Source organism: Hydra viridissima, unplaced genomic scaffold (assembly GCF_058129835.1).
Source record: "Hydra viridissima isolate aposymbiotic clone 2 unplaced genomic scaffold, HvirCarnegie_v1 scaffold_1, whole genome shotgun sequence".
In the NCBI taxonomy this organism is placed as follows: Eukaryota; Metazoa; Cnidaria; class Hydrozoa; order Anthoathecata; family Hydridae; genus Hydra; species Hydra viridissima.
The window spans coordinates 6,896,166-6,920,355 of record NW_028324300.1 but is presented as its reverse complement, the minus strand read 5'-3'; the positions used below and the strand labels follow the sequence as shown (position 1 = coordinate 6,920,355).

At 29.8% G+C, this 24,190-nt stretch overlaps 3 protein-coding genes across 3 annotated transcripts in view; 1 reads left to right on the top strand and 2 right to left on the bottom strand.

The window, feature by feature from the left end:
• The window catches only part of LOC145188085 (aldehyde dehydrogenase, mitochondrial-like), a 35,471-nt gene extending 16,600 nt beyond the window's left edge, over positions 1–18,871 (bottom strand). The window contains exons 1-10 of the mRNA XM_090088144.1: positions 18,625–18,871; positions 18,025–18,129; positions 17,154–17,294; positions 14,554–14,683; positions 12,881–13,071; positions 3,313–3,426; positions 2,881–3,168; positions 2,561–2,725; positions 2,321–2,478; positions 1,604–1,678 (exon numbers count right to left, since the gene is read on the bottom strand). Coding sequence (XP_089944270.1) covers positions 1,604–1,678; positions 2,321–2,478; positions 2,561–2,725; positions 2,881–3,168; positions 3,313–3,426; positions 12,881–13,071; positions 14,554–14,683; positions 17,154–17,294; positions 18,025–18,129; positions 18,625–18,660 — 1,403 coding nt within the window. The 5' untranslated portion in view covers positions 18,661–18,871. The remainder of the gene's footprint in view (positions 1–1,603; positions 1,679–2,320; positions 2,479–2,560; positions 2,726–2,880; positions 3,169–3,312; positions 3,427–12,880; positions 13,072–14,553; positions 14,684–17,153; positions 17,295–18,024; positions 18,130–18,624) is intronic.
• Positions 1–24,190, top strand: part of LOC145187981 (uncharacterized) — a 433,414-nt gene that overhangs the window by 221,587 nt on the left and 187,637 nt on the right. The gene's annotated exons all lie outside the window — the stretch shown is intronic.
• On the bottom strand, positions 6,249–8,446 carry LOC149893101 (uncharacterized). The gene is made up of 2 exons (XM_090088157.1): positions 8,105–8,446; positions 6,249–7,903 (listed from the first exon to the last, which is right to left on the bottom strand). Exons 1-2 carry the CDS (start codon positions 8,133–8,135, stop codon positions 7,380–7,382), a joined length of 555 nt encoding a protein of 184 aa, XP_089944283.1. The 5' UTR covers positions 8,136–8,446; the 3' UTR covers positions 6,249–7,379.

Genomic DNA, 24,190 nt, shown 5'->3' with positions numbered 1-24,190 from the left:
TGCAGTAATATTTTCTAGGAAATTACACATTGATGCAGAAAATGATTACGAACGACACCATAGATTAATAGCAATGGAGATGAAAGCTTTTTACCGGAAAGAATTCAAAGAGGTCATAGACTCTCTAGCCATGGGCTTAACAGAAAACTCGGCAGCATTAAAGGAAATATTTGCCCCTATCACCAAAATTTTTAGTTTTCCTTTAAGTAAGGATAATTTGAATATTGAAAACTTAACAAAAGCAAACAAACTTTTTCCTCCTGGATACAAGGATCATATTCCAGACGTTCATGTTCTGAAAAGCCAGATGGAAATTTTGATAGATATCTGTTTAGAAGAAGGTGATGAAGATTTTAAGTCATCAAGAACACCAGCTAAGACACTGCAAAACATTTTGTACCATGTTGTGAAGTTTAAGGATATACTGAAACAAGCCCATAAACTATGCATTTTTGTAATCACAGCTGCTTATGGTGTAGCATCAAATGAGCGTTCTTTCAGTCAAATCAAGATTGTAAAATCACATCTGAGAACAACAATGAATGACGAGAGATTGGATAGTCTCATGCTACTGAAGTGCGAAAAAGAACTTTGTAAGGGAGTTAACCCCGAACATCTTGTTAAACGATGGGTTCAATTAGACAAATAGACAAAAAATGATAGAGTGATGATAAAATATTGTGCGTATAAGTTTTGAAATAAAATAATATTTTCCATATTCCTTTGTACTAATTCAATTCCGTAAAATTTTAAACTGCTATATATGCTGCCAAAATGGTTTGTAAAGTTTATTTGATTTGTAAATTGTAACATTTTTTTGGACTGATACAGTTTCGCTATGAATGGGTAAAACCTTTAGACGTTTTTTGAATTGAATATTTTGTATAAATGTAAAGGAAGCTATGTTTTGTTAAAAGAAGTCAATAAATACTGATAATTGGCAATTCATGAGAGTGAGTGCAATGTAGTATAACAATCAGTAGATTTTGTAAATAGGACAGAAATTGATTTTTTGAATTCTTGAATTATAAAAAACAGTTGTGAAAACTATGTTAAGCAGTTGGGAAAAATAAGGTCTCTCCCCCCCCTGGAATTTTCTCACGCAACGCCCCTGTAAAAAAGAGAAAAAGTTTATCTTTATAATATGCCTGAAAAATTTGTGTTAGCTATTTAAAGGTACTTTGTTTTATTCTTTCCCAAACAATCTTAGCTAAGGCAGTAAAAAATTAGTAAAATATTATTATACATATTACTTTAAAAAAACCAAGTTTCATGTGGGGAAGACTCAAACCAAGCAAATTAAAACTATAACTTACAATTATGTTATTGTATTTAAAATTTTTGATTTTAAAACTAGATAAATTTTTTAAACCACCATAAATTACAAGATCTTTTACTTTTGATTTTAAAACTAGATAAGTTTTTTAAACCACCATAAATTACAAGATCTTTTACTTTTAATAAAAAATATTTACTTTGGATTGCAACAAAAAAGTATTTATAGAAAGATTCCAACAAATTTAAAGAAAATATATAATTTGAATGTCTATTAAAATGGTAATTTAGTGACAAAAAAAAAAAATTAAAATTAAATAAAACGTACAGCTCTCGCCCACTACCAGACATTTTGTAACCACCAAATGGTGCCGCAGCTGAAAAATTGTTGAAGGAATTTACCCTAAAGAAATGACATTCTTAATAATAATAATAAAAACTTATTATTATTAACATTCAAAAAAGAGTTTTCTCATTCACTTATGTAACCACAAGCCTTATAAAATTTCTTAAACTAAAATGTTGGATTGCTTGTCTAAAAAATATCATATACTCTTAAAAACTAACAGATTTAATGTAATCTGTTATAAGCAATCAGCTCTGAATTCAACACAACATTACTTTGACTCCATTCCCTATTTTTACTAGCTGACAGAAAATCCCCCATTTAATCTCCCATAAGAAACTATTAATAAAAGTCCAAAACAAAATTTTCATAAAAAAGTTTATATACGCCTAGCTATCTTCATTTGTTTTAGTAGTTGCACATGTATAATAAGGGCTGGCTTTAGCTACATAGTTAAATCAACATTTTTTTTCAGTGTTTTCCAACTGCAGAAAAAACTTGTTTAAATAAAAGATGTCTTTGACTATGATTTAACACTTTCATGAAAAATACATATTTTAGTGAGTCACATTCTCCCCTTTCTAGAACACATTAAAAGTAGCTTAGGAAACTGTGGTAAAGCTGCTTATCACAAATTCAAAAGTATATGGGTGAACTGTAAAAGAAACTAAAATCATTGTTTTAAAAAGTTAAGCATACCAGACTGTGCCAGCACGTACACCATGTGCAAAATCTAAAGCACGATTTAAATTAGTAGTATTCACAGCAGCACCAAGCCCATAACATGTAGAATTTGCTCGTTCAATAACCTCCTCCAGAGTACTAAATTTTAGAATTTGCATGACTGGACCAAAAATCTATAAAAATATTTGTGAACAATATATGCACAATTTTAAAACAAGTTTTTAATGTTTTTTAATAAAACAATAATTTATAAACCTCTTCTTTAGCTATAGTCATGTCATCTGTAACATCAGCAAACACAGTGGGTTGTATAAAGAAGCCTTTCTCACCATGGCGAGCACCTCCACACTTCAATTGAGCTCCCTCTTTCTTCCCACTTTCAATTAAACTGAGTATTTTGTCAAATTGAATCTTATCAATCTACAAAATATCAACATTTATATCTAACTCTTGCATATAATTCACATTATTATTATTTATGGCCTTATTGGAAATATATTTTAAAAAAAGATAATGCCAGCTATAAGCAATATATTCTATATTTCCAAATACCATCCAAAATTTCATATACACACCTGCGGACCCTGTTCATTTGTTTTATCCCAGGGACAACCAACTGTCTTTTTAGTAGCTCTTTCTATAGAAAGCTCAACAAATTTATCATAAATTGTATCCTGCACAAACACTCGACTCCCAGCAATGCAACATTGTCCCATATTAAAAAACAAACCAAAATGACATAATTCAACAGCTTCACTCAAGTTGCAATCATCAAAAACAACATGAGGACTTTTACCACCCAGTTCAAGTGTGACATTTTTTAAATTGGTTCGGCCAGCAGCTTCTTGGATTATTTTTCCTACCTAAAAGTTTTTTTTTGAAAACTAAACAATAAAAACTATAAAAGAAGAACAAGATAAATTATTTATTAATAATTAAAAACTATAAAAAAAATTCTTTTCATTAACCTTTAAAGATTTTATCTTTATAAAGACTTGACATTTTACCTCTGTAGAACCTGTAAAAGCAACTTTATCAATATCCATGTGCTCTGAAATAGCAGCTCCAGCAGTTGGCCCATAACCTGGTATAATATTGACAACTCCAGCTGGAAAACCTGCCTGATAAAATATTTACCTAATTATGTATATTAGAAAATTAACAATTACTTAAATATTTAGTATCATTTGATTACTACACTTATTTGGATATTCAATCTAAAGAAATTCATCATTAAAAAGTAACTTTTTCCAAATATTAATTTGAGATAGACAATTCTTATGTAAGTTGGATTCAAGTAATTGGAAAAAACTTAGATGACTATCAGTAAATACATTTTAACAAAAAGTTTTCCATGAAGCCTAAAAAATACCAAAAAATCATTAAAGATATAAAAGATATAAAGAAAATTAAATAAATAAAATTCATAAAATTCAACTTTATGATGTATCATTACACAGAGAGACAGCTTTTTTTTTTTGCTTTCTGTTACATGAAATATTTCAAATAGTTTTCTGTTACATGAAATGTTTCAAATAGTTTTTATATAATTAGTATTCTTCAATACTGATTTCAAATTTGGTAGCAGTGCTCTAGATATTATGCAATTTGGCATTTACAACTTTTCAGAAAAGAAAAAAAAAAAAAAAAAAAAAGGAATTTTTATATGCATTTTCTACTATAGTTCTGAAAAAGTAATCATTTTTCTTTGTTTCAGGTCTGTGCAATTCTGGATTAAAGATTATACTACAAACAGACCAGCTCACTGCTTGTACTAAGTCAATCAGTGTGTAGAGCGAGTTCAGATGAGGAATATACATATTCAGAACCAACCTAGATATAACCAAATTAATACTGGGAAAAAAAATTTCAATTTAAACTAATTGTTCCTAGAACTAAGTGGTAACAAAATGGTCTCCAAACTTTAAATATCCATTTGAGTCTCAAATGATGAAAAAGTACGAGGAATTAAAAAGACAGTCTGTGAATGTAACAAAAGAAATATTTGATAAATCAGGCTACAAATGACATGAAATATTTTAATCTAACATAAGTGTGCAGATTCTTTGATGAAAAAGAGCATTTTCCATTGATTTACTTTTAGAAAATTCTTAGCATAAGCAATGAAATGTGGTAAGCAATAGTCATTTTCGCTATCCTTGCATTCATTATACCTCCAGCAAGGAAGACTTTGGAAAAGGTATACAAAAATCATTTTATAAAATTGGGTTAGTTATTGCTTATCAAATGAGATCTACAATCGAAAATGACTTCAAGAACTTGTCACAAGTATTGAAACCTTAAAAATAAACATACTCATTGGAGAATTACTGAAAGTAGGAGCCATCCATACTCAACATATCAACTAGTAATTATTGTCCAGAATGCACAATTATAGTGATGCAGGAACTATATGCTGCCTGTAGAAACAAATACCACTAGTAGCTTCAGTGCAATGAGCAGTGATGTACAAGTATTGCAAGTTCTCTTTTTGTTTGTATAATACTACATGCATTTAAGTAGTCCTTAACATTAAAAAAAACATTTTCTTTTTGCTATTCAGTGGGGCACTCTTTTAAGTAGTTGGTTTCAGTAAAGAAATATATTCCAAATAAACTTACAAAACCAAATACATTTTAGGAATCCCTATCCAGAATTTTAAATTTACCTACAATGATCATTGAAACATTAAACTCAAAATTATAACTTTTTATCATTTTATATGAAAAAACTCAGGGTCAATTATAATCAAACATTTAAGCTATACTGATAGTTAAACAATAAACCATTCTGTTCTGTTACTCCTCTAAATGTCCAAAGAAGACTCTTGTAATCAACTGGCACATGTTATTTGATTACTTCTTAACTTGGTCAAGATATTTGATTGATGATAAATCACTTTAGATTGACTTTCTTTTCTCTAGTCCAGGAATTTAGACAAATAGAGCACATTTTATCAACAAAAAAAAAAAAAAAAAAAAAAAAAAAAAAAGTAACCAGTTTCAAGTCTTTTTAAGTTATCAGATTGTTATTCTTTCTACTCCTTCTTTTTTGAAACAATTTCACTATTATCATATTAGGACTTTTTACAAAAAAAATTTCAAGACATTTTTGAAAAGATTTTCCTTCTGTTGCATTTAACCTCATTTTAAATGTGTTTTAAATAGTAAAATAAACATTTCATACTTTTTACACATGCATCAAACCACATGGTTGTTTAATTAGCTAGAAAATCTCAATAAAAACTTGTCCAATAACTTGGACAAAGTTTTATTGAGATAATCATGGTTAATATGGGTCATGATAATGCCAAACTAGCTGACCCAAGAACGCCACTTATATGGGGTGATAGCATACATATCAAGGTACCCTGTGATGCAAATTTTGTCCTCGGAAAATAGTTTCATTTGAATGTTCAAATTAAGTGAAATTTGACTTCATAGTGTACCAATAATAACACCTGTAGAATGAGAACCATCATATAATTTGATAGAAGTTGGTGCAAATGTTGTCTATAGCCACACCAAACTCTGGATAAAATTTCAGTTGGATTGATTAACTGGTTACAGATTTATGACAGTTTTAGTTTAAACTTTGTTAGTTTTTTTGCTACTTATACCTCAAAACGTTTCCAATTACTGTGATATTTGGACACTATTTTCAAAAAAATGATTACATGACTGTTCTATTATGTAATACCAACAATTTTTGTTATAATTGTTTAATTTCAACATGTACTGTTTTCATTTTATAGACCAAAATATTGATTTGCTATTTAAGGGTGGTTTGACTTAGCTTATGCTTAGCCTGAAAATCTCAGTATTTCCCAAGGTATAAACTACTGCCAAAGTGTAAATAAACCCTAAAAAGAAGTGCAAACCCTGGTCAAGAGACCTGGTCAAGCCTTGGTCAAGAGAGTTGGTAAAACAAACAAAAAAATACATTTTTGTAAACAAATTTTTATTGACTCTTTGTACCTTCTTAAATACATTTACTTTCAAAATTAAGTGAAAAAAATAAGTATTTGAAATCTTCTTTTTTTATATTATATCACCATTAAATAGATTACAAGTTAAAACATGTTTTTTGATTTTCTCCTCAAAAAAACTTATTAATAAATACCTCAATATACTCTTTTAGTACAAATACTCTACAATACTATTTTAAATGTGATATCAATATTTATGATTTTTAAATTAACAGCATTTAAGGATAAAGTTGGTTAAAATGTTCATTATAAACTGTAAGCTATGATTTTATATTCTTTATCTCTAATAACTCAAATTATACTAGTAGTTCTCTAAAGATGCTTACTGTTTAGATCAGTTATGCAACACAGAAATCTTTATTTGTACTCTGGATGATTACTTTTTTGCTTATGCCTTGAACAATGTTGATAAAAATCTTGATGAGCAGTTTTGACAGTTTGTTCACTATAGGGCCCCAGGGGGATCCTTTATGACTGATGAAATCCTGGATGTGGTAAAAGACAGTGTGAAATTTAGGTGTCACGCTTGCACTAGTTATCATTAAGTAACACTTTTTAAAATTTTCAATTCTTTCAGTGAAGTCTGGGTGTAGGATGAATCCAAAGCAAGTCTTGACAACTAAATTGAAACTTTTGAATGCTTTATAATTATGTGAAAGATGTTGGGAATCAAATTTGTATCAGCAAGTTACTGCACCACATTTTTAAGAAGCTGGCCCCCATGATATGGGCTAAGTTGAATGATTGACAACTCCTAAGAGGAGATGCAATTCCATCAGTGGGATGATTTCCAAAATCAGAATATATTCAGGCGCGCTGATGATTGGCTTTTGAATGACATTGCTAAACAGCTTTGCATTAGCAACAGCCCCGCCAGATTGCTGAAAATATTTGAGGCTAGATTTGATTGAGCTCAGTACTTGCAAGTTTCCAGATTAGGCAAGACACTTAGATTAGACATCATGTCATAAGCAAGGGTGGATACTTGAATGGGTTTGAAGACAAATTCTATTTGCAATTTTCATATCACAAGCCAAAACTAGTTTAAGTCCATTTGCATTAGTTAGTAACCAGATTTGTTCAATATTAGAGTGAGTTTCTGGCACATCTTCTGATACTGCAACCAGAATTTGTCTCTTGACTTCCAGTGTCTTTACCAGTCCTTTGAGTAATAGGCTGTTTTTGTGACATTGAGCTGGTTTCATCCCTTATGCCAGTATCAACAATACTTAGACAAAACTTGAGAAAACCTTTGCCATCATCAATTCCAAGCCTAACAAAATAGCCACCAGAATTTTTGCGAGATTGAATAACATGATTCACAAGACTTGACAAATAATTGCAGTGAGCAACAACCCGAAATATACCAAAATCTCCTTTTCTGTTGGTGATTTTTAAGTCACTGCAGGTGAAGAAATCACTTAAGTGTTGACCTGCCCTTAGGAAATTTATGTTAAAATTTGGCCCTACCAATTTGCTGCTTGATGTTTGGTTTATAGTTTTAACGAGTTCTTTTAATCCATTGTTTGACAGGCCGGTATTTAATTGTACATTTGCAAAAGCTGGAGTGGTCAATTTTGAAGTGCTTGATGGTGACAGGGCATTTTGGCCTGAAACAAAAACATGCATTTTTTATCTTTATAATAAACTCTGTTTAGAACGTTTGGTAAAACTTTTAAATTATTAGTTTTTAAAGAGATTAGAAACTTGTCAAAAATATATTTCCTGAAATCTATCTAGTCTCAATTCTTAATAGTCAAGATTTTCTTTCAATATATGTATGTAAAAACTATTTAAGTATAAATATTTACCGGGGTTATTGTAAGTGGAGGCCTGCCGCATGCTTCAGCAAGTCAAATAGTTCCTTCTGGGGATAATTCTTTATTGGAAATAACTCGAGATGCAATTTATTTGGCTGCTTTGGCATCATTTGGTACTAAAGATTGAAGGTTTTCCTTGTACTTTATTTAAGAGCATTGATTTGGCAAACCTTTTACTAAAGGGCTGAGGCATGTGCTGCAATGCACGCTTGGTTCTTTCTTAATGGTGGTTTACTCTTTAAGAAAATGTTTTTCTTGCAGCTTCGAACACCCATTTTGGCAGATTAGGCAATAACACATCATGCCTCTTGTTTCAAGTCTCACTTGTACTATCTTGAAATCAAACAAACTTATAATTATTTGAATTAATGATACTTGTTAACATTTGTTAATGATACTTGTTAACAATAACAATTTTTAACATAACTGTAACTATTTAAATTAACAATACTTGTCACACTTAATGACAATTTAGAAGAGATCTATTTGATGAGAGAGTCCTGCAAAACCTTTGATAGAGATTTTCTCTTTTTGTGCCACTGCAATTATTTTTATAAAATTTTTACAAATTTTGTTTCAAAACAACCCTAATATGTAAAGATTGACTTTCCTAAGACTGGCCCTCCGAACTTTTTAGCAGCTAGTTATCTTAGTTATCTAAATTTTTTAAATCAATTATCTTAGTCAATATAACAAATACTTGGTTTTCTCATAGTTTTTCTGTTTTAAGAGAAATAAATATTTTTTATTTTCTATGTAGGTATCCTTAGAAATTCTTTTTAATCATTTTTAGCATTTTTATGCATTTTGGCAGTAGTTTATACCTTAGGAAATACTGAGATTTTCAGGCTAAGCATAAGCTAAGTCAAACCACCCTTAAATAGCAAATCAATATTTTGGTCTATAAAATGAAAACAGTACATGTTGAAATTAAACAATTATAACGAAAATTGTTGGTATTACATAATAGAACAGTCATGTAATCATTTTTTTGAAAATAGTGTCCGAATATCACAGTAATTGGAAACGTTTTGAGGTATAAGTAGCAAAAAAACTAACAAAATTTAAACTAAAACTGTCATAAATCTGTAACCAGTTAACCAATTGGTTACAGATTTATGACAGTTTTAGATTGGAAAAGGTCTAGAGTTTCTTCCATCAGAACTCCCAACTAATAGAGATATACTCAAGTACGGCTTATATTTAAGGGAGATTAGTTAGAAAGATCACAGAAACTACACTGCTGATCAGCTAGTTCACAATATTATTCCAGGAATTATGTTACAGTTAAAAAAAGCCAATGCTAAATTTGTGAGCCCGTTTCTGTTTAATTCAGAAAGGGGAATTAAACAGAAAGTCAAAAACTTGTGGCCATTGGCTGTAATAGTTAGCAGCGGCAATGTAACCATATCGTGAGAAATAGATTTATGGGAAAACTCTTTGATTTGTTTACATGCAGTTGTAAAATACTGCTTTGTTCTGAGAATAATTGTGAACAAAATTGTGACAGAGAAGCTCACATACTCATCTGTAAAAAAGAAAAGAAAATTCCTTGTCATGAGTTAAAATTTGTCAGATATCAAAGGGAAAAAGTGGGAACCAAATATGTCTTTCAAATAGCAGCCACTGATGTTATTAAAATTAAGAGACAAAAAACAACAGCATTAAAGCTGTGCATAACAGGGAAAACAAGTCACCCAAATAAAGAAATCAAAAATAGACAAGGAAATGATAAATCAAGAAAAAGATTTTGTTGTCCAAAGGCAACTCAAATGAGGTCTCTTTAGATCCAAATGATGAAAGAAAAATGAGTATTAATCAAACAAGCAAAGAAGTAAAAGAAAAAATTGGTTTATATAATACCATGAATATAAAAAAAAGTAGCTTTAGCAAGCTTGAGGCATCACACAGGTGTAAGAGATACTGCAGAAATAGCAACTGCTGATCTTATTGATGCTAAAAATATCACAGAAGAAAATACTAGTCTTGTCATTGATCATAGTAAAGTTAAGAGAGCACAGGAAAAAATTAGAAAAGAGTTGACCTCAAAACATGAAAATGAACTTATCAATAATGGTTTGAGTTGTATACTTTTTGATGGTAGAAAAGATGAAACTAAAGTCTTTATCAATGTTGAAGGCAGAAAACTCCCAGGTCTAGTAAAAGAACATTATACTGGTTTCAGTGAACCTGGTGGAAATTATCTTTTCAATTTTGTTCCTGAAGAATCAGATTTTAAAAAACCTGCAGAGATAATTGCAGATCATTTAGTTAAATGGCTGTACAAGCTGTAGGCTGCAATAGTACCAATTTAAATACTGGATGGGGAGGAGGAGTAATAAAGTGGGTTGAAAAAAAACTATGCAAGAAACTTGTTTGGATTGTATGTGACCTACACACAGGGGAACTAGGGCTAAGGAGGCTTATTAAATTCCTTGATGGTCCTACTCAAAGTAACAACTAATGGTCAGGACCACTTGGTAAGATGTTAAATATTGAACAGATCTTGAAATTAATCCAGACTTTATAAAGGTTTGTGAAGCCTCTCCTCCTCTTATCTATTTCAGTCCTGATATTGCTAAAAAGATCTGAGTATTGATCAGAGCTATGTATACCAGTTAGTAACAGCTATTAAAATTGGAGTTCTGCCAAAGAGACTAGCACAACTAGAAATTGGTCCATTGATACATATATAATTCAAAGTTGTTTTAAGGCCCCTGAACCCCCAGTTTAGGACAAAAGGGGCTACTGGATTGTAGGGGACCTGCTTGAAATTTGAGAGATTTTTGATACATGTATATTGCAAATCAAGTTATTATTTTTTTATAAGATATTTGAAACCAAATCTATTTGAGTAAGCTTATTTAACAATTATGTGAGAATTAAAAAAAAATTTAAAGTTGTGTATGTTAAAAAAGTTGCTGGAAGTATCTTTAAATAAGTTTTGTATTTATAATTTCTACCTGCAAATGTAACTTTTTTTGCTAGCCGTACATAATTAAGAGAGAAAAAATTGATACACCCTATTCTATATCTCTTAAAATGACAGACACTTTTTACTTATATTTCTGTCTCTTCCCATAATAGAAATGGACAGAGCACAAATAAAGTGACATTAAATCTGTCAAAATAAATCTAATTTAAAACAAGCCCTTTAAGTGCTTGACAAGAAATCCACCACCAAATCATTAAAAATAAATCAAAAAAATAAACAAATAAGATGCTAATATAGGGTGCTAATATAGAGTGCATCAGCTATTTAAGAAAATCGCGTAATGTCATCATTTCTTCTTTATGTTACTTTTTTTTTTCTTCATTTTTTGCAGATAATTAAAAATGACAGATAATAAACTAACACAAGAGATGAAAAGACATGCTGTAATTGTAGCATTAAAGGCAGAGCATAGCGATTTACAAGTCGCACAATTCCTTAAAGTCACCCGATCTTTTATTTTTAAAGTTTGCAAGGAGTTAGAAGAAAATGATAGTGATTTTAATCAAGCTGCTAAACGTAAAAAGCATGAGCAACGGTCAGACACGATTAGAACGCTTGAATTTATTCATCAAGTTCAGAATATCTTTGACGAGAGTCCCCAAAAGTTAACGAGGTCCATTGCAAAAGACCTGGGTGTTTCAAAAGCCACAATTCGAAGGATTGTTCATGAAAATCTGCGCTGCAAGTCTTGTGTGATGAGGAGAGGCCAGTTTATGTCCAAGCCACCAAAGCAAATCATTTGATAAGGTCCAAGAGGCTGTTAAACAAACTGAAACATCCTGTTGAGCAAGGCATGCTTTGGTTTTTTTCAGATGAGAAAAACTTTGATCAAGATAAAAAAGTAAATAGAAGAAATGACAGATGGCTGTGTGATGACCCTTGCAAAGTTCAAACAGTCATGCACATATAATTTCCTGCAACTGTTATGGTTTTTAGGGTTGTTAGCAACAAAGGACATGTGATGCCACCACACATCTTTCCGCGAGGACTAAGAGTCACTTCTGCTGCTTACATTCAAGTCTTGGGTACTGTTGTTAAGCCTTGACTTGATAGAGTAAGAAATGGAAGGCCCTAAATTTTCAACAAGACTCTGCACCAGCACATAAGGCTCAAAACACTCAGGATTGGTTGGCGGACCACTTTTATGATCACATCACTCCAAACTTGTGGCCCAAAAACTCTCCAGACTTGAGTCTGTTGGATTATTATGTGTGGGGTGTCGTTGAAAGAGATATTAATAAACATCCCTACAACACCAAAGATTCTCTGAAAGAATTCATTGTCTGAGTAATAGACAACATAGATGAGAGCCATCTCAAGCGTACTTGCAGTCAGTTTAGGTCTCGAATCGAAGCTTTATTGAAGTAGAGGGGAATTTCATTGAATAAAATTATTAAACATTAGTTTATCTTATACTATTTAAATAATTATTTTTGATTGAAAATTTTTTCTGTTTGACTTTTTATCATTTATAAAAAATTAAAAATATGTTCTCAAACAGCTGATGAACCCCGTAAGTATTTTTTGCTCATAGATAATTGTGCATAGTTTTACTTTCAATAAAATATTGCCATAACTTTTACATATTTTGATCTATCGAAATTTTAACAATTAAAATGATGAAAAAGAAAAATTTTAAAATTTTAAGATAAGCTTATCAATATTTGTTGTTTTATGAATTACAGGAGAAAAACAATTTAAAACCTTAACATATGAAGTCACAACTTATATTTTATATAAAAACAAGAAACAAAATTTCAGAATAAGCCTACTTCTTTGATGAGCTGCCCAACATATAAGGCAGTCAGTGGGGTTTGCTCAGCAGGTTTCATGACAACAGTGTTTCCTGCAGCAAGACATGGAGCGAGCTTCCAAGCCTGCATCAATAGAGGAAAATTCCATGGAATGATTTGTCCACAAACACCTATTGGTTCATGACGTGTGTAGCAGAAAAAATCTCCATCTATTTATTTAAGAAATGATATATATATATATATATATATATATATATATATACACACTTAATTGCAAAACTAATGCACTACTTATACATTTTGATTTATTTTAATTGTCATCAATATTATCGTATATTTTGACAAACATATTAAGAATAGAACACATGAACACAATTATTTTGATGATAATAAAATTAACTTTTTGAGGATAGTTAAAAAAAAAATCTAAAACCAAAAATATGCTTCATTTAACAATAAACTATATTTTTGGTTTTAGTTTTTTTCAATTTCATTATCATTTTTGTAATTGATAAATCCAGGAAATACATGATATTTTTAAAAATAAGTTGGAATTCAAAATTGGTGCTTTAATTTTGTTAAGTGGGTGTGTGTGATAGACAATGCAGTTAGGCAATTTGTGTGCGTGTGTTTATATATATATATATATAAATACACACACACACAAACTGCCTAAATTCATGATTGAGCACATAATTATAGATTAAAAAATATAATTATCAACAAAGCAGTGATGGAAAATGAGATTAGATATTTTTACAAAACTGTCTAACACCAACATGATGTTAAACCCACAAGTTTAATAAATACATCAGTTTTAAGAAAACCCTTGTTTTGTTTTTTTTTTTGTCTTTTGTTTTTTATATTTTTTTTTTGTTTCCCTACCTAGGAACTGACAACCCAAATGCTTTAATCAGTATATGATAGGACTTAAGTTAATTCTTTGTAGAAATAAATTATTTAATTTCTAGCCATCTAATGAATAAATTTCTACAACACAGCATTTATCTTGCTGAATTTACACCACATTTTATTTCATAACTTAAAAACTTTCAGGAACTAAACTTCCATAGCTCTTTTTTAGGTCAGGTTTTACAAGTTTACAAGATCTGTTTGCTGAACAGTTCTTTTTAATAAATTGTGGACTTAGACACATTAAACTGAAATGGTTTTTTTACTAAAGAAATTTTGATTAAATAAAAACAACTCAAACAATTATTTTATAAAACAAAAATTACCACTTTTTGTTTGCTAAAAAAAAGACTTACTTGCTATAAGTTATTTTTATAAGTTATTTAAATATTTTATAGGAAGTTTACTGTTTATTAATTCCTACTTTTTAATTTAAAGAAAACAAATATTGAAATTAATAACGAATCATCCCTTAAATTTTTGTTTAGGTACATTTTGTTCTTGTTTATAAATGCTTATTTAAATAAACCATTTTTGAATCTTTGTTTTTTCTTGCATTAAAATATTATTTATAACACTAGTAATCTGATGCTGTGTGTGTGTGTATATATATATATATATATATATATATATATATATATATATATATATATATATATATATATATATATATATATATATATATATATATAACAATATCAAGCCCAAAATCTATATTTAAGAATATTACAATGGTCAATGCTCAAGTAACAATAAAAAGTAATATTTTAGAATAATACCAATTGGAATTGTCTTTCCATGAATTTTATCAGCCCATCCAGCATAATATCGATAACATTTAATAGTCAAATGAAGATCAACATTAAATGCAACTTCAAAGGGTTTTCCATTATCCAGTGTTTCCAATTCCTTCAAATAATAAATTAAAGTTTAATTCCTATAAAAAATAAATTGAAGATAAAAAAATATCTTTGCATATATTGAAAAAAAAAAATGAATTAGCACTATTAACAAAAGACATCATTTATTGCCTACCAGATTCAAAAAAGAGATTAGTTAAAAAAGAATTTGGCAAAATAGAGAAGTTAATGCAATCTTCATAGATTCTTGACCTTGGCAATTTAGAAACTATTACTAAATTGTAAGAGATTTGTTTATCACTATTCAATAATTATTGAATAATAGTTCTTTTCATACTTACTTTTCAACCAAGAAAAATGCCATACTAATACCAAATATTGCTTCTTCTTTTAAATATTTTCAGTATAGTATTTATTCTAAGATTTTTTTACAAACTTTCATGTAAAAGTCCTGTAATAACAAGACTTTTCTAAAAGTGGTTATCAGATACAAAGTTTGTTACTTTTACAGGATTTCATCCCTTTTTTTTTATGGGAGTGAGCCATTTTAAGGAAAGTGAAAACTTTAGTTGCCATAAGTCAGGTTTCAACAAAACTTTCATCTTTTTTCAAACTAAATTACTTAATTGATTGGATGTTTTTTATAGACATAATTGTAGTTTTTATAGCTATTCTATTTATAGGGTTGTTAAGAATTATTTGTAAAGTCTGTTGTGGGAATTCAGGGTACATTCAGGGTTTAAAAAAAAACACCTGGTTTATTAGGGGTTTCTGTGGTTTTTTTACAAAGATTATTTTAAAACCTAGTTAGAATTTAAAGTTGAACTGAAAATGTCAGTTTTATTTTTAATCTTTAGATTTCAGATTTAGATTGATAAATTGAACCTTGAGGAACTAATTGAGCCTTTTTTCTAAACATTACAAAATTGATTGACAACAATCAATTATACAGGGAAGCCAAAAATATTGTTGACGATGGTTGGCTTTCCCATATTGTTAAAACATTCCAAGCTGTTCTAGACTAAATGCAAGGGGAATTATGTCATTTCTCTGATACTGTTCAGATCTGGTACTCAAAGATAAAATATAATGATCTTGCCAACTACTAAGATATCATCAGAAATTGATTTAGAACTCTTATAAAACCCTTTTAATTCATTACTAATATGACAAGCTGAAGAGTGGCTGATAGAAAGAGATGTAATTTTCATAGCTTATTATATCAGTTAACTAAATGCTCAATGGGAGTTTTTGGATTCTTGGTTGAAGAACTATGGCAGCAAGATCAAGAAGATGGCCAAACAAAGTTATTGACCAACAGAGTGTTTGCTGAAAAGATAAATTGTATGAATTGATTAAAAATTTAAAATTTATAAAATCAAACATAAAAAACTTATTAATAGATTTAAGTCTTACCTTTTCTTATGCAGTTCATGTATGAGCTAGCTGGTCATCCAACTCCCATGAAGTAATTAATTTAGTTGCAGTAACATTCATTTTCCTTTTCCTTAATTTAGCACACCCCTATCTTCCAAAAATAGATCTCAAGATTATAGAAACAGTGAGACTTAGAACACACTTAAATGCAATAATTCTCAGATTTTATTTGCATGTAAAATTTGAAAGGCAGTTGCCCATATGTTCATATTATTTATTCATCAATACAAATCATTTCAGAAACAATGAAACATTGGGAACAACATTGGGGACACTATTGGACAAGCTGTTCTTAATCATCTCTAAATGCTGCTAGCTTATCGCATAAGATATCTTTTAGTATGTGTTCCCTTGTTGTAAAATCTCATGAATTTTGTGATAATCTCAAATCATTCTTAAGATATTGTGACTTTTTAGGCTGAAATTCCTTTGGTCAAACCTCCTTTGGTCTCTGAGAAATGTTTCATTGTCTTGTTCTGGATGTCATAATAAAGAGTATCAATATAAATAGGTATAATTATGTGCAATACATACATTTCTATAAAGATATCAAGAACAAAATATATTGGCAAGTACTTATGTAATATTAGCAAGTACTTATGTAATAAGTTAAAAGACAGCATTTTATTGAAGATCTACCAGCGCTGTGCAATATGTTGAGACACCTCTCCAGCTTGTATTTACTTTCTGTTCCTTTTGCTTCCATCACTGTTAATTATCTTTGGTGATAAGTGCTATATGTCATTATAAACTTTCAATTTATTCAATTTGAAGAAATTCAATTCATCAGCTTTGCTAAGCATATCAAAGCCAAGGCAGATTTTAAGAGTTAATGGAAATATCCCACTGACTTAAAAACTTTTTTTTATACTTTTTGGTGTTGTTTCCAGTGGCAGTATTAGCCAACAGATACAAGAATTATTGTAATAAATACTTTTTCTTCAGGAGTTTAGTTTAACCAGCTAATTTATTAAGAGTTCTTGGTCCTTTAATAACTTTTAAAAAAGACCAAATGTTAGTGGTAATAAAATAAATAATATCTTTTATTTTGTTTAGAGAAAAAAAAAAAAAAAATTACTGACAGCAAGATACTTTCGGTCTCTCTCAATCAAGTCAGCTAATTTATTTAGAAGTTCACCACGCACAGATGAATTAATAGATCGCCAAGCACTATTTCTTTTAAATGCTTCACGAGCAGCTTTTACTGCTAAATCAACATCCATCTGCAAAAAAATAAAATACTTCACTAAAGAAATACAATTAATTTTTTTGGTCAATCAGCTTGAATGGCATCAAATATGCTTAAATGGTAAATCAAGTTAAATTTTTTTAACTTATCTCATATCAGTTTACAATACTTCAACATTTAAATGTACATTAAATGTATGATCTTAGGCAAATAGATCAGTACTTTTAGCACCTAGTCAAATTAGCTATAATTATAGCAAAGAATAATACTTTATATTCCAAATTACATTTTTATCTCAAATTTTCAACCTGATGTTTAGTAATTTTGAGATTTTCAGAGAATATAGAAATGTAAATATAAAATTTTTAGCAAAATTAAAACAGAAAAGTTTAAAAGTATTTAACATGTGTCCCAAGAAAGTATATATAGTTTTTTTTTTAAAGAAAAAAAAAAGAAATTTTCTTAATTTTAATACTTATACTAGAACTTTTTTTATATCACTTGAGGTTTTTACTTAATTTTCTACCTATTTTTAAAATAAAGTAAATATACAATCTTTTTTCTATACTTTACTTTCTTTATATTTCATTTCCTTTGAGTTTAAGAGATAAGTAAATGAGAAGACGTAGTTAACAATAAAGGGCTTATGTTGAATCATTTAGAAGCAAAGAAATTTAACAACTATATTTTTAAAATAAAATAACAACAAAATCTAATTATATAGCAATTTTCAGTAATGGCAAAAGCACATTCAGTTTACAAACCTTGTCACCTTCTGAAACATCACATATTTTTTCCTCCGTTGCAGGATTGATAGTCGGAAATGTCTTACCACTGATTGAGTCAACCCATTCATTGTTGATGAAAAGCTATGTGTGTGTGTGTGTATATATATATATATATATATATATATATATATATATATATATATATATATATATATATATATATATATATATATTACATATGTATAATATATTATATATTTATATTATATATTAGTATATACATACACATACATACATACATACATACATACATACATACATACATACATACATACATACATACATACATACATACATACATACATACATACATACATACATACATACATACATACATACATACATTCATACATACATACATACATACATACATACATACATACATACATACATACATACATACATACATACATACATACATACATACATACATACATACATACATACATACATACATACATACATACATACATACATACATACATACATACATACATACATACATACATACATACATACATACATATATATATATATATATATATATATATATATATATTTGGTAAAATATTATACTTTGTTGTAATGGATTTCTACAACAGGAGCACCCATTTGATAATGTCTTTAGCAATCTAAAATAAGTCTAATTTTCTGAAAATAAATTATTAAAATTAGTATAACACTTTAAAATATATAACAGCACTTTAAAATACATGTATCAGTGCCTATTTTGAAATAATATTTATTGCATATAAAATAATCGTAAAGAAGACTCAGAGTTCAGCCCAAATGTTAATAGAAACAATGCTATTCGTAAAGCCCTAAAACTCCCTGAATGCGCAGGAATCCAGAAATACCGTTCTGGGGTCATTAATTGTCTGGTATTGCACGGTAGAAAAAAAAGCGATCGCGAGAGGCGTAAGAAAAGGCGAGTCTCCCCCAGGCTTTCATTAGATACTGTATAATTTTTTATCGATTGAAAACGGATGAAGAGTACATAGACGTGGAATTACCAAAAGGATTTAAAAGATATTCTTCAAAAATTTTGTTGTAATCGCTTTTAACCTTTTATATAGACCGTGCTGTGACCTAACAAAGTCCTATTCTTTAAGAAATTCCTAAATTAAGAAGTGATAAATTTCGTATATATAAAATAAAGATTTGGAGAAAATAACTTATTTCAACTAGATATCTAGTTAAAATAACTAAATTTTTTTCTCTAAATGTTTATTTTATATATACAAAATTTGTCATTTTTTAAATTAGGACTTTCTCATGGTTTATAGCATCAGATGGCCGGCTTTACGTAAATGTCAAATATTTGTCAATTTCAACTTCATACGATATCTAACTGCAATTGTTTACAGAAATTTAAATCTGATAAAATAATAAAATTAATGAAACATTTCAATGTGAAAGTTTTTCTCTTTAAGCAATTAGAATATTAAAAGATGTTGTAAAAAAAATTTATAACCTTTTTTAACATTCTAATTATTTGAACAGACAACAGTTGTTTCAATTACATTTACTGATTTACTGAATACTGCTATAACTCGCTATACTGTAGTACAGACATGTGCTAAAAGTATAGCGAGGTTTAGCAGTATTCTAACCATATACCCGTTTTTACCAGGACATTCCCATTTTTTTTTAGTGTTGTTATTGACTTCGACTAAATAGGCTAAAAGTCGACTAGTCAAAAGTCGAAATTAGTCGACTTTGAAAAATCCTATAGTCGATTTAATCGACTATGGGTCTCTTACTAATCAACTGAAAGTCGATTAAATCGGATAATCATCCTAACATACTTGTTTCAATTTTTTTACTTGATTTAGTTTTATCAACATCTAATATTGTTATGATGCTGACCAATTAGTAAAGAGATATCTTTATATGTAGCTTATCTTGTAAAGATAAACTATTTATAATGATTAAGCCATGCGTAAGAATATCATTCATAGCTGTTTTTTTAATTCAACCAAAACATCTTACTATTACACCTAATTTGCTCTATCACATAAACTTTACTCTTAGCTTACTGTATGTACCACCACTTCATTAACATGTTTCCTATTTCTCATTATAGTAACCAGTTGATGCTTTTTAAAACAAAATGTTAAGTTAATGTGTTATGGTACTCAGTTAAGGTGCGAAAAAGATTTTATAAATCTGTCACCCCAAAAAAAGTTTAACCCCGCCCGCCCGCCCGCCCATCTGCCCCCACCTATCTACGTCACCGTTTTTTACTAATTAAATTTTTTTTAATTTTTTGCTTTAATTGTTCTGAAAAATGATATAAAATGCCCATCTGTATTTTTTTTCTTTGCTTTGCGATTTTAATTTTCGTTTTTGTTTGTTTATGCAATTTTAATTCATCTTCCGTTTTTTGTGTGTTTATGCAATTTTAATTCATTTGTTATTATAACAGTATTACATACCAACTAGTTTTTTTGTTTACTCTCTTAAAGTTCTATTTGTTTCATAGTATCTAAAAAATAAATTGTCAAGCAAAGCTGAAACTTGGGGGAATTGACGGAAGGGCAACTTTTCGTTAATTCTGGGTCAGTGACATCAGTTTTGGTAACTACGGTTCTGTGAGAGGAAAGTGTTCGTCTCTCGAATTTACTGTAACAAATCCATATTAAACAGCCTCTCCGTGGCGCAACTAGTAACTTACAGTGTCCGACAAAAAAAAAGCTTAGATAGACATGCAAGAGAACTCAACTAAATTTTTACAACTGATATAGAAAAAAATAAACAAAAAATTTTTTTTTGGTGCATTGATTCTTAGATAGAAAAAAAAACAAGAAAAAAATGACGAAAATTTGAGAATTTTTATTAAAATAACGAAATAGACCAAACTAATACTTTGTGGTGAAGCCACGGCTTTTGATCACTGCCTTGCACCGACGAGGCATACTCTCAACAAGTGATTGTAAGAGTTCCCCAGAAATGTTCTTCCATTGATTTTGAAGAATTTGAAACAACTCTTCAATTTGAAACCAGGAATTTTATACAAACGACCAACACCCGATGAAGTAAAACATCCCCATACATTCACTTTTTTATCGTGCTTTACTGTTGGCTGTGTTACTAACGGATTGTAACGTTCATTATGTAACCGCCAAACACGCGACCGTCCACTGAAGCGCAAACAAAATGGTGACTCATCACTCCATAAAACATTTTTCCATTGTTCGATTGTCCAATTCTGATATTGCTTTGCCCATTGAAGTCTTTTTTTCCGGTTACTTTCAGAAATAAATGGTTTTTTAACGCTCCAGTAAGATTTAAATTTCCCAATAGAGTGGATCCTTCAAACAAGAAGGTTTAATACACAGGAGACGGCACGGTATATACGTTTATATAAAACGCGCTGAAGCCAGTTTTGAAAGTCAGCCGCCATCTTGGTTGACCCAAAACATTTTTATATTTTGCGCAGAACTATGAAGAAAACACAGATGAAACGAAATCAAAGCATTGCAACAAGTCAATAAATAATTCGCCAGTTATACTTTCGAAGCTATATTATGTTACAATGAATTGTTTGCTAACTGATTATCTGGTTCAGCTTATTCCAAAATATATGGAATACTGAAACAGACATTCAGATAGTCGTATGTCAACACAAAATTAGCAGACACCATGTTTTACACAGTATGAACGTTTCTTGTGGAAATAAAAACAAGCGTTTGTGAGTTGATACACTGACTGCAAAATTGCATGGCACCTTACATTTGACAAGGATAACGAATCATTGCTGTCATGTTCTACATTGATTCTGAACAACTTTTCACACAAAATGCTTATGTCATGATTATCTTTTGAGGGAAATATCAATAATGCAGCTTTTGTTTTCAAGTTAATACATATTGTTCTTGTTTGCTACTTGTATTTAGCGCTGAAATACATGTTTCATAGTGTACAAACTCCCCAGAATTTCCCCTAAATACAACAAATCCTGCAATATAAGCCACAATACTTTGTGAACATATAGACAAACAGCTGGCATCAGGAACTAAATAATAATCATGATCAGTAACAGAAAATAGATAATAGTTGATAATTCTAAATTTTGTTTTTTTACTAACATTCACTATATATATATTTGAAGTTTAGTTGCTATTTTGGTAATATTATTTTAAAAAATTTGAAGGTTCATTTCTTGTCCGAGAACGGACGAACGACGCACTATGCGTCGCGCTGATAGAAAAAAAGGAAATAGCCTTATTACTAGAGAACTGTTTAACATTTTGAAGTAATTTTTTCAACAAAGCATCAATTATGAGAAATTGTTTGTTTTTATATATATTTATAAAAAAAAAACCGGTCTTTTTTAAAACCGGTTTTATTCCGGTTTTTTAGTTGGTTTATCCGGACTAATTCGATTTTTGATTAAAAAGATATAAAACCGATAGTTTTTGATATTTAAAACTGATATATCAGTTTTAAGTCTCTATTTAAGTCTGATATATCAGTTTATCTTTTTTAGGGATTACAGGCATTTTTAGTCTCCAACTTATATTTTCATGTTAAATAAAAAAGGAAATAACATAAGTATTTTATTATAAATAAAAGTAAAATAAATACTCCAGTAGTTCCACTCCCCTCAAATGCAGAATAGAGGTTCTGATTAAGGGTCTGCGTATCGAAACATATCGTATTATGATACGATACGATAAGGTATCGGAATGTGCATATCGTAAGTTTTTTTATATTACGATAATATCGTACCCAAAAAGTTTGCACGATAAAGTTTCGATATTTATCGATTCATTACGATATTTATCGGTCAATTACCTAAATATCGTAACTCATATCGTAACTCAAACGATAACGATACTTATCGATTCATTTCGATATTATTTTTTCCGACTAAAAAAATAATTTTTTTAAAAACCTAAATACTGTCATAAAATTGCTGACAAGTGCACTATTTAATGTAAAAAAAAGAAATAAACAAAACTTTATTTGTAATTTTGATTTTTTAATTTATTCAAGACTTAAGTTGAAGCAAAAAACAGCTAAAAACAAAAAATAATTTTTTACTTGATAAATTGTTGACGTGACATGTTTAACACGTTAAGGTTTGTGCCTGTGACTTAATATAAGAAAAAGATTAAAATTTAATCTCAAAGTCAAGGTTTATTGAAATCACTAAATCACTATATGGCAAATTTTATAAACTTTAAGCAGTAAAATAAACCAATGACGCCACTAAGGCAATGAACCAATTTAAGTTAGTCATCCATTTCAACTGCTGATGTAAGAGTTGAAGTAGGAAGTCCCTGACTTGAAGCAGCTGAATTCTGAGAGTTATTGGTAGAAGCCTCTTCAAACAATTCCTCTTTTTCATCCCGACTGGTTAGAAGCCATCTTTTGATCTGGACCTTAGGGTAGTTTTGCTGAATGTACAACAATTTTTCAACTTGTTCAGGCTGCAATTTTGTTCTTTTATAAGAGACAATTCCACCACCGGCACTAAAAGCTCTTTCTGAAGATGCTGAGGAAGCAGGTACACATAGCCATTTTTTAGCAGCTTGAGCAAGGAGAGGAAATTTGTATTTATTTGCTCTCCAAAATTCCAGCACGTCCACACCAACAACCCCTGGAAGTTTTTGAAATATTTCCCATTCAGTGACAATGTCCGACTTTGGAGGTGGAGCCGGACCAGAATAGGAAGTCATAAGTGCAGGAGCTTCTTCCATTCCAACATTATAGAAAGGATCATCTTCAAAAACATGACCTTGGACTTCAGCATGTAACCGTTCATTAAATAATGTTGTTGCAGCAATCCATTCCTGATAAGCATTGGATTGAGTAATCAGTGCCTCATAGGCTTCATCAAATCCACCCAGTTTTTTCAGAGCTCTTCCCTTGTACAAGGGATTAAGCAAGTTGGCAACGGAGTAAAAAAGGTTTTGACAACCAATGTCCGGAAAACGAACATCCAAGTTTTCCACCAGCTTTTGGTGAAACATTTGTGCTGTTGGTGATCCCGCACCAGCCTTGATGAAATCCAGGCATTTGTGCCTCAGTGTGTAAAAATGTTTGAGATAACGAGGTGAATGCTTACTTCTTTGTCTGCAGAGAAACATTCTGAAATCTCAGCAACTCTCCTCAGAATAGGCAAAATTTCGTC

What these genes read in the sequence shown, in the direction of transcription:
- LOC149893101 (XM_090088157.1), bottom strand. Translation starts at nt 8,135, where the DNA reads ATGCGGCAGGCCTCCACTTACAATAACCCCG. An exon ending in CTCCACTTACAATAACCCCG is followed by an intron (nt 7,904 to 8,104) that starts GTAAATATTTAT and finishes TTTTTGTTTCAG; the next exon opens with GCCAAAATGCCCTGTCACCA.